This window comes from Pongo pygmaeus, chromosome 3, assembly GCF_028885625.2.
Source record: "Pongo pygmaeus isolate AG05252 chromosome 3, NHGRI_mPonPyg2-v2.0_pri, whole genome shotgun sequence".
NCBI classification, from domain to species: Eukaryota; Metazoa; Chordata; class Mammalia; order Primates; family Hominidae; genus Pongo; species Pongo pygmaeus.
The window spans coordinates 96,896,851-96,907,698 of NC_072376.2; the positions used below are offsets into that span (position 1 = coordinate 96,896,851).

The following is a 10,848-nucleotide window of genomic DNA, read 5'->3' on the forward strand; positions in this document are numbered from 1 at the left end:
AAGACAGAAATTCAAAAGAGTTTGAAACTCTCTGAGAACTTCACAAACTAGAAAAAAAAAAAAAAAAGAGGACAGATTTTCAGCCTTTCTGTTAAACCATGCCATTAGCATTGCATTCTACAATAATTTCTCTTTAGGCAATTTCATTTTGTGGAATTTGTGAAAATTTTAGTTTTCAACTATTTTTTACTTTCAAGAGAACAAAACACACCTATACTTTCTTTAGCCTGAAGAATCTACTGAATTCTATTGATTTTTTTTTCTCTTTGAACACGAGCTCATTAACCCGAAACACAAAGGAGGTAATGATATTTCACTGAGCCTGAAACTGAGTGTCTAAAAACAAAAAGATCCCAAAACAGTGATACAGCCCTGGCCTTCCCAATTTTTTTTTTTTTTTTCAAATTCAGCTGGAGAAGCTATGACATTGCTTTCTTAACCCTAAAATATTTTTACACCAGTTAAAGGAAGCTTTCTTTAAATTCATCCTTCTACAGTAATGTTTAGTAAAATCAAGGCTTCTGTCTTTCCACAATTTCTGCAGTCTTACAGCTACAGGGGGAGAAATATTAGCATCAAACAGCAGTGCTACTCAACCAGCGAGTTCCACTGCCTCCTCTACGCTAATCGAATAGGGGCTGACTGAGGAGCTATCTTGGATATATGGAAATGAGCTCTTCCCAACTGCCCCCCAACCCCAGGGACTTCCTGGAAAAGGAAAAGGCGATCAGGAAGAAATTAGACAACACAGACATCAGAAGCAGCTAGCTAGCTAGACTAGTCTCTCCAAGAATCACCATGAGTGGGGCTGCATTTATTTTATTTTCCTATCCAGGAGAATGAGAAATGTGACATCACTCATCCAAAGGAAAAAAAAATTAAGTAACAGCTATTTCACCCAAGAAACCGATATACCATTTTTTTTGTGGTCTTGACTTTTATTATTTGAGATCTCTGATGAGATCAGATTATCTGTACCCTTTCATTCAAGGCAACAGACGTCTTCAAACTGTTTTTTAATTTGATTTATCCTTTGAAACAGAAAGTGCATTACATTTAACTGGTCTTGCAAAGGGGGTTTTCTTCTCTTTACAAACCGAATTCCTTATATAAATTAATAAAGGTTAAAGATGCTAATATATCACCATTATTAGCTGTAAAAAGAAAACAATTTACATATTCTATAGTATTCTTATGATACAAAACACTTCAAATTCAATTACAGCAACTAAATGAATTTTTATGTTTCAGACCCAGAGCGGTTGTAACGATTCCCACCACCTACTTTAACACGCATTTTTATCAGAAAGGAGTTAAATACAAGCTATTGTAGCCCCTCCCTCCCCCATATTTTCTTTAAATCACTAATAAATAGCAACAAACGACTGTGCAATTTCAGAGAGGAACAGGGAGGCAGGTGAGAGGCCCTCCCTGGTTCCCACGTCTTCCACTTCAAGTCCGGGGGGGCGGGAGCGCAGTGCAGCTCCGGGGGTCGGCAGGGCAGGGCAGGGCGAAAAGAGGTGAAGGGGACAGGTGAGATTCTGCAAATCCAAACGGGAAAGAGGAACGAGAGGAGGGAACGGAGAAGGTGAGGACATTCTATTCTACGCTTCTCAAATTAAGTTCAAAATAAAAGGGAAGGTGTGGCTTGAGTCGCTCTTCAAAGGGGAGGAAGAGAAGGAAGAAGGTCCATCTTTTTATACGAAATTCAAAAAAGCATTTTACATTTTAAATATTCACAATAAAGTAACTTCTAGTCAGTGTAACTCACGATTTATTTACAAAGAGCCTTCAACAGGTTACTTTAGTTGCACAGCAGTGTGTGGGGGGGAAACGTCCCTCTTCCCATCGGTGGCAGCGCCCGCCCGCTTCGCTCCGAGGTCCCCCGCGCGGTGGGCGTGAACCCTCCCACAGCACCTCTCGGCGCCCCCTACCCCGCCGCCCGAGGGGGCAAAATCTGGGGGCGAGGGGGACCCGGGCGCTGAGGCCGCTGCCCGCCGATAGGGACGGCGCTGGGACCGTGGCCCGGCTGCGGGTTTCAGTAGCGACATTTACGCAGTGCATTTGGTGGTCTTCCTTGCCTTATCAACCCCGGAGTCTCTCTCCCCCACATCCCCTCCCACAACTTCAAGGTTAAAAAAATAGATATGTACATCTCAAAAATAGCAAAGGGTCCCCGCAGGCAGGGCCGGGTCCTCCGGGCCCCGAGGAGCCGGCAGGCGCGGCGTGCACGCGGTCCCCGCGCTCCTCGCGGCCCCAGAAGTGGAGGCCGGAGCCGGGAAGGTGCGGCGGGCGGCGGCGTTCAGGATGAGCTCTCCGGCTCGGACGCGTGCAGTAGGAGGCCGCCGCCGCCGCCGCCGCCGGACTTGTGCTTCTTCAGCAGCTGCGTGATTTTCTCGTCGTCCGAGTTGGGATCCAGAGGCTTGTTGTAGTCGTCGTCCTCTTCCTCGTTCTCCGAGGCCCCCTTGAGGCGCTCGGTCTCCGAGTCCTGCTTCTTCTTGGCCGTGGCCATCTCGGCAGCGTGCTTCTTCCTCCACTTGGTCCGGCGGTTCTGGAACCAGACCTGAGGGCGGAGAAAAGGGAGGAGAGGGGAGGCAAGGGCGAGGAATTGAAAGAGCAGATCCAGGCCGTGCTACCACTCCCGCATCTCGATGGCCCTCCCGCGGCCCCCCGAAGGCCTGCTGCCCTCCCTCGCAGCCCTCCCTTTTCTCGGCCGTCAAAGTCAGTCTCCGTCGCCCCAAGTTCCCCCTGAGTAACTGTCACCAACAAACTGACCGCCGTTGCCATAGCGATGGTAACACAAGAGTATTGAGGTTGTCAGTGAGCGAGTTCTCAAAAGTAAAAACAAAACTTGGAAACTTAAAAATGAGTGTCCCTAAAAGTGAGTTCACTTTCCTGCCTTCTAGTTTGAAATTGAAAACTTTCCCCCTTCATAAAGTTGCCCCACAATGGCTGTGATTTTATTCCTTATTTACTTTCTTAAATTAAGAAATTTCAAACAACCTGGCACGTACTTGCTTTTCGGTGTAGATTGTGGGGGAAAAGCACAGCATTTGCCCCAATTACTTCTGTTCTCCTTTTCACTTTTAAACATTTGTTTGTTTCACTTATCTCAGATCTGAATGTGTACAAACATGGTAGATAAAAAATATCCTCCCAGTTTTTACTTACAATGTATGGTGCACTTAAAAAAAAATCTGTTAAAATACAAACTTCAGATCGCCTTTAATGTTTTTCATAAATCCAAAGTAAAGTGAAGGCTAGAATTATCATTGGTTATTTTTAAAACGTGAAAAATTGTCAATTACATTATTTTCCACAATAGGCATGTCTATTCTTTCAAATGTTATTTTAACTGTGTTCCTGCTCAAGACATTTAATACGAATATTTTTAAGCTTATTCATGATGTTTGACACATATTTTACCTAAAGCATCAGCAAGAAGCAGCCTATTTCCCAAAGATATTGAATTATCCTCCCTTTATTCTTGTCCTCTATTATGTATTTTATCTAGAGAATCAGAATTGTTAAGAAAGTGAGGTTTATTTTCTTTATACAGCTATAATAATTCACTTCTAGCCATATAGACATATTTATGGTGAAAAATGTAGACCTCCAGATTATCGCAGTAGGCTCTGTACCAACCTACGGCAAAAAATAATTTTAACTGTGATGGTATCCTAATGGCCACATACAAAATCACTCCTGAAATGTATTTTACGATGGCTATCCAGGGGGAAATACACTAGCCAGCAGACATGGCTAATGTTATTCCTACTTAATTTAAGGAGCAACAACAGAACTAATGAAAACAGACTTACACCCCAAAGAAACAAACATAACAAACTGAAAAAGAAGGACAAAAGAGACTATTGGAAATATAAGAAACCATCAGATTAAATTTACCCAGCTTGTTTAATCCCTTTATTTTTTAGGAAAAAATTTCTGAAATTTGTTTCCTTGGAAATATACTATACAATTCAATTATAAGGAAAGTGATGTTTTAATTATAAATTGTTGTCATGAATAGTACAAATCCTAAATCTGTTGATAAACTTATTTTAAACCAAATTCAAGCCTATAATTCAGTAATAATCTTGTCAATTCATTTGTAAAATTACTATTCCAAAGCGATTGCCTTAAGCTAAGCTACAAAACAGGTTCATCTATGGCAAGTGGTTAGATCCTGTGAATTTACTTATTTATTTTTACTTGCAAATTAATAGAATAGCCCTGTAATACTGATCTACATTAGGAAATTATATAACTAGTGGAGCCTGAATTGACAAGCAAAAACTTGGATATTGCTACAGATAGGATATATAGAAGCTGTCTAACAGGCCTGATCTATTCTCAGGGCTGATATTTCAGTAATGCTTTTATTCTCTAATAATGGTGAGTCCCCCAGCACATGATGCTATCTAGGTTAACCTAATTTCAAAGGCGGGGACTTGATTCCTTTTGTTCATCAAGAGTTTGCCCGCCTGCAAGACCCCAGCGCCTTTGTAGTCCCCACCCAACTTCACTGCTCTCAACTTCTCCCCAGGTTCCTCGGACTCGCACCTCCCAGGCGACTGTTTGTTAGTTTGGGTGTGTGTGTGTGTGTGTGTGCCCATGTGTGCACGCGCGCATGACAGGGGCGGTACCTATCCCTCCAGGTGTGCAAGGTCCACTCACCTTGACCTGACTCTCCGTCATCCCCAACGAATAGGCCAAACGAGCCCTCTCGGGCCCCGCCAAGTATTTTGTTTGTTCGAAAGTCTTCTCCAGGGCGAATATCTGCTGTCCGGAAAAAGTGGGTCTCGTGTGTTTTCTCTTCCCGTCTTTGTCCAACAAAATGGATCCTTGATCTGTGAGAACCAATAAACCAGAGAGGGGGGAAAACAATCGGTTACAAGCGGCTGCACTGGGGAAAAAAAACGAACTCGAAAAACAATGTTTTGTGGGGAAAGAAAGCTCAGTCTGTGGCGGACACCAGAAGTGTAGTGGCGCTTCCAGACTAATGGCGCGTCTCCCTTTGCCTTTTTACATCCACCTGTTTTTTAAAAGCCGCGTGTTTGGCGCAGCAGTAAATACCTTCTGCTCAACACCGACGTCAAACAGCTAGGGAGCCTATTGCTAAAGTTTGCCAGAACCTAATCGCAAGGCCCCATTAAATTAACGAGTGCCGGAAAAAGGCCACTCTCGCCTCCTAATCCAGTCGGTGCTCGTTCGGCCCTGGAGCCTTTGCGTGAGAATAACTAGATTTTTTTTTCCTTCAACGCTTCCCTAACCTGTGTCCAGGCAACAAAGGGGTCCTTGTTTTTGCACACAAGAGAGCTAAATCGCCCCCCAAGTCTAACGTCGCTGCAGCCGAGGGGGAGAGGGGAAGGGGGAGGGGGCACAGCCTTTGTTGGCGGCCCCTAATACGGCCATCAAAACCGATACAATAGCGTCTCCCTGGCACCCCCACCAGGCCCGGCTGCCACAGTCCCCGGGCTTCCCAAGAGAAACTCTACTTGGCTTTCGCAACTTCCCGCAGTTACTGCCGCTCAGCCGCACTAAGGAGGTCCGGAGACTTGGAAGAAACTTCGGAGACTCGCTCAAAGGCGAAGAACCGAGTGAGAAAAGGACCCCAGGCTGGGCCCTGAAGTCCACCTGGAAGGCTGGGAGCCTCCGCGGCGCTGCGGCCTACTACCCCGAAGACTAGCGTGATCCTGGGGCAACTCAGTTTGCCTCAAGCAAGGTCTTTGCGGGATGGTACATTTTCCCCAGGCCGTGTCCCTTCACCTCACTCTTCTCCTGGCTTGCTCTTGTGTTAGGGTGTTGAGCTCCACGATGTCCCCAAATGTACCCGGACGCAACGTGTGCCAGCCCCCAGAGTGGAGGCAGGTGGGAAAGCGCGGGCCCAGCGCTGGTGAGTGGCTGGAAGCACTCGCCCTGCCCCGGGGACGCTGGTCTGTCTTCAATGGGCTCACCCAGGCCGAGTGTACTCGGGCGGCGAGGGCGAAGAGGTGAGGTGGGGACACCCCGGGCGGAGACGTGCATGCAAATACACTCACTTCCCGGGCGGTGGAGGGCTCACCGCTGCCGGCCCTCACTGCTTCGAAGAGAGGCAGCGGGTTAGGCTGGCGAAGGCGGAATGGGGCGCTGGACGGCAGGCAGGAGCTGGGAAAGCAGGGATGCAGTGGCCTCTCCTCCCCTCTCCTCCCCATCTTTCTAACCCAGGCCAGGCCTGCGGTCCTGGCCAGGCGGTTTCAGGAACAGCCAGGGCCTCGGACGAGACACACGTCCCTCACCGCGTTGTGGTCCACACGAACACACACACACCGGCTCAGCCCAGGCGTACTCAAGACTTAGAGAGAGGGAGGCGCTTGGACACAGCCACGCGAGCTCAGAAAAGCGAGAATCCCTTTCTAGAAGCCCTGGCCCAACCTAACTGGTGTGATTCCGGCGCTGCCAAACTACTGGGGCGGGCCACAGGATGGACGGAGCGGCATGCACACCAGGGGCCGCGACCCGGGAGTGGGCAGAACAGGCACGGCAGGCAGGCATCGGGGCGCGGGTGGTCGTACTCACGAGGGGTACAGGCCAGGCGTGCGTCCCTCCAGGGCGGGCTCTGCATCACTCCGGGCCAGAAGATGGGCGTCCGGCCGGGCAGCTCAGCCAGCGGCTTGGGGTACCGGCCCACCGCGGCCACGGCCGCCGCGCTGGGGCTGAAGTAGAGCCCGGGCGGCGGCGGCGGCGGGCTCAGGCTGCTAAAGCGGGGCAGTCCGGCCAGCAGCCCCGCCGGGGATGAAGCGGCGGCTGCGGCCGCGGCAGCAGCTGCGGCAGCGGCAGAGGCGGAGGAGGCAGAGCCGGACGAGGAAGACGAGGAGGAGGAACCGGAGGGCGAGGCGGAGGGCAGGGCGGCCCCCGAGGCCACAGGCATGGAGGGCCGGCTCAGGATGTCGTTGATGCCGTGTGGGGTGGCGGCCGAGAGCTGCTGCGGGGGGCTGCCGAGGGATGAGAGCCCCCCCGTGGCCGAGGGCTTCAGGCCGCCTGGGTTGTGGGTGCCCAGAGGCGGGGAGGGCGACGAGGAGGACGACGACGAGGATGAGGAGGAGGGGGGGCCGGCAGGCAGCGGGGGATAGGCGGCAGGGTACAGCGGGGTCTTCATCTCGGCCATGCTGTGCAGGGCGGCCAGGGGAGGGCTGCTGAGCAGGAATGCGCTCTGCCGGGTGCCCTCCATTGCCCCCAGCGCTAACATCCCACGGCCAGGCCGGAGACCGTAGCCTTGCAGCGAAGGGGCTGGCTGGTGCCCCCCGCGGGGCTCAGAGGAGCCGGAAGCGCCGAGGGCGCGAGCGGAGAGGCACTCGGGGCGCCCGGAGGCGAGCTGCCAACTGGACCAAGAATGCCGCCGCCGGGAGTTGCTCCCCTAGCTGCGCAGCAGAGATGTCCAAACCCTCCACGCGGGAGGCGGCAGCTCGCCGAGAAGAGCAGGCGTCCCGGCGGGCTAGGCAGTCCTTTCGTTCCGCGAGTCCTAGATTCGATCCCTGGCTCTTTTCTCTTCCTCACTTTTCCTAGCTGTTCAAAGTGCGCTACTTCTCATCTTCTGCCCCCCGGGAAATAAGCAAAACAAAACCCAGGCTGGCTCCAGAGAGTTTGTAGTAAAGTTAGTTGCCGAATCTCCACTTTGAAGTTGGAGGGTGGGGGTGGCTTGCTTTCTTTGGGGAGGTTCAAAGGACGCCTTGTGCAGCCCGTGGCGCTCCTCTGATCTTACTGGGATGCTCTGCTCTTTCGGCCGCGTAGCTGATTCGCATTCGACGCTCACTGTGCCCGGGAAGAAAGCGCATCCAGCCCGCGGGAGATCTAGCCTCTGTGCGGGCTTCCTCCGCCCGCGCTGCCCGGGCTGCTGCGCCAGAAAGGGCAGTGCCACGGATCCCCGTGGCTGCCAGATCCTCACCTCCACCCGCCTTGCCGTATGGGCCACGGGGCACTGGAGTTGCAATATCGAAAAGAAAAAGGGGGAGGAAAAAGCACAGAAAAACAAAAGACTAAGTGTGAAAAGTCTGACGGCTGGGTTTCGGCGCCGCTCGTCAGTCCACTTCTGCAAACGGGCCTGGCGACCCCCGCCCCACCCCCGCGCCCTCTCTCCCTCTCACTCTCAGCCTTTGACTCTCCTCTCTGGCATTTTCTTCGCGGCTTCCCAGGCTTCGGTCTTCTAAGTCCTGTCCTCTGGCCAAACTGACCCTCTCCGCGGCTCCTCCGCTCTTTCTCTCCTTTCCTCTCTCCCTCCGGGCCTGACAGTTCGGATGAAGCTCTCAAAGGTAATAAAACATTTGCATCACTCCCTACCCCTCTTTAGCTGGGGGACGAAAGGGAGGGGGAAGTGGGGGACCAAAATGAGAACTTTGAGGGACGTCACTCCGAGGCTGCCGGGGCCGGCGAGCCCGGCGCAGGCCGGGGGCGTAACCACCGTGTCCAATAGCTCGCCGCCTCGATCTTCGCGTCGCCCCCTGGGGCACGCCCACTCGGGGGCGCCGCACCCTCTGATTGGCTGAGGCGGGCGAGGCGTAGGGCCGCGCCCGCCTAGTCTCCTCCCGCTCCCTGCTTCTTTCTCCTGTGGGCGGGGCCAGGAGGGGCGGGAGCTGGTGAGTGGTGCGGTTCCGCGCTGGGGCCAGTGGCCGCCTCAATTAATTGTGCTAAATAAAATGAGAAAGGGGAGGGGGAAGCAGAGACGAAGAGGGTATTACTTTTTAAAGAGAGGAATAATGAAAACTCAGCCCTTTTATGGAAAAGCAGTTCATATTCTTCCCTTGCTTCCCCACTAGCCCGCTCGCGTCATCCTATCCCCTTCCCCCACTAGCTCTGGAGGACGCCTCACCTCGAACCAAGTCTGGTCCCTTGTAAAATGGAGCTAATGGAGCAGGCAGCCGGCGCAGCCCTGGCCTGGCTCCTTCTTTTGAAGGGATTAATTAAAGGCCATCTGGGCTCTCCCAGAATTGTGTAAATTAATTTGTTGCTCCTTAAGCCTTATAGATGTCCTTAATCCCCTTGTAGGCCGAAGGATCGTCCTCTTCCATCTTTCCACCTCCTGCTTTCCTTTTCTATTCTTTCTCCTCCACTTTATTTTTTTTTCATTCCCGAGTTCCCCCCTCGCCCGTCTCTTCCCACCGCGTTCATTATCATTTATGGGTAACTCAATTCGCTGAAAACTGAATCCGTTTAATAGGAATATTTATCTGTCAGGTGATGTTTATACCTGAGAACAGTGAGGGAGTTTTTTCCCTTAACTTTTCTCCCTTTGATTATTGTTGTTATTTCTTTTGGGTTTACATGGGGGTAGAATCATCAAAATTCAGGCGGAAACTTTAGATACAGAAGTATCTAGGTACACCCTGGGAACTGTAAGCTTTTGAAAACCCTCTCCAAAACTCTGGCGCCTACTCTCAATTCTAGAGTTGCTACGGGAGATGGAGATGTACCAGCTCCTGGACAGTGGTTGTGGGATGTCTATCTAGAGTTTAGGAGTTGAAGAGTGGTTTCCTTTACTCTCTAAATCTCTTCCATCTCTGGCTGATCTTTACGTTCCTGACAGGGTTGAACTGCGGGCTGGAGAAGGAAAGCCCTTTGACAATTTTGAGAATTCAGCATGTTAAAGTAACACACCATTGGAAGGTGGTCGCTACAGCAAATTTGGATGAGATCATTAATTACAATTTTAATGCGCAGAAATCAGAAATAAACGCAATAAATGGCTCAAGAATAAAACTTGATCAGCACCACCGACGGATGGAGTTTAGCTATTGGTGTCAAAGCGCTCATTTGAGTCCAAGCCCGAAAAGCCAGGAGGGCTTACTCCGCTTCAATAACCTTCGTTTACTAAGCACTAGTTTTTAAGGGTCAGCTGGAGTTTCAGTTTGAAACTGGGGGAAGGAAGGGTTATATTTGCCAGTTTTATTTCCTTCTAAGACAGAAGCAATGTTATTTGGTCCTCCTCTTCCTTTATCTTTCTTCATTAACTTCAAGACTGATTTAAATCTATTATTTCATGGACTTTAGAATCTGACCTGGGGTAAGGTGAAGTCCTTCGTCAGCATGAATAATGCTGAGGAGTCAAGCCAAGACTTGCTTCAGAAGAGAGCTGATGTGCGTACCTTCTGCATTTCCCCGCGGGGATCCAGTGCTTGGGTCTAAACCCCAGCGCCCTGCCACCTCGGCCAGGAGGCTGCGGGAGGATGGTGGCAGGCATAGCCCGTCCTAGCCTTGAAACTGGGGCGCCTATGTCTCTGGCTTCGTTACAAACGAAACGTTTCTCGCCTTCGGACACTCCACCCTGGCGGTGGCGCCCAACCTTCAGTCTCCATTCTGCGCCTGGCCCTCCAGCGACCTCCTCACGTCCTCCAGGACACTGCATTCTCAAGGACTAGGTAGGAATTGGGAGGAAAAGAGGCCAGTCATCCCCAAAGTTTCCAATGTTAAAGAGTGATCCCCTTTTTATCTCATGTAAATATTATGACTCGGAAGAGAGTTGAACATTTCCCTACTGAGAATATTAGTATCTACTATTGGGGGCGGGGTTGCCAAAGAGATACACGGGGGTGGGGGAGAGATTGAGACTGAGCTTCAACTCAGTCCAACTCAGGGTGAACTGTCTTGAGTAAATAGTTGCAACGCTTGGTGTAAGGATGTCTCCATCTTTCACTTTTACGTATCATTTGCATTGCCAAATTAAAACGGCAGCATTGTTCTTAATTATGACAATAAAAAATTCCGGATCCGTGTATCTTGATCCCTGGTAGTGAGGGGGTGAGCCCTGGGTGCTCGATCCCGCGTAGGGCAGCGTGTATTGCAGACGCACGCTGGGCAGCACCGGAAGGCAGGCCG

General features: G+C 50.9%; 1 protein-coding gene across 1 annotated transcript; it reads right to left on the bottom strand.

The window, feature by feature from the left end:
* Positions 1-931: 931 nt before the first annotated feature.
* NKX6-1 (NK6 homeobox 1) lies at positions 932-8,399 on the bottom strand. The gene is made up of 3 exons (XM_054485233.2): positions 6,559-8,399; positions 4,678-4,850; positions 932-2,563 (listed from the first exon to the last, which is right to left on the bottom strand). Exons 1-3 carry the CDS (start codon positions 7,226-7,228, stop codon positions 2,303-2,305), a joined length of 1,104 nt encoding a protein of 367 aa, XP_054341208.1. The 5' UTR covers positions 7,229-8,399; the 3' UTR covers positions 932-2,302.
* Positions 8,400-10,848: the final 2,449 nt, after the last annotated feature.

Coding starts and splice junctions, on each gene's coding strand:
- NKX6-1 (XM_054485233.2), bottom strand. CDS start 7,228: ATGTTAGCGCTGGGGGCAATGGAGGGCACCCGGCAGAGCGCATTCCTG. Junction 4,851..6,558: donor ACGCCTGGCCTGTACCCCTC/GTGAGTACGACC, acceptor TGGTTCTCACAG/ATCAAGGATCCATTTTGTTG. Junction 2,564..4,677: donor TGACGGAGAGTCAGGTCAAG/GTGAGTGGACCT, acceptor CTCCGCCCTCAG/GTCTGGTTCCAGAACCGCCG.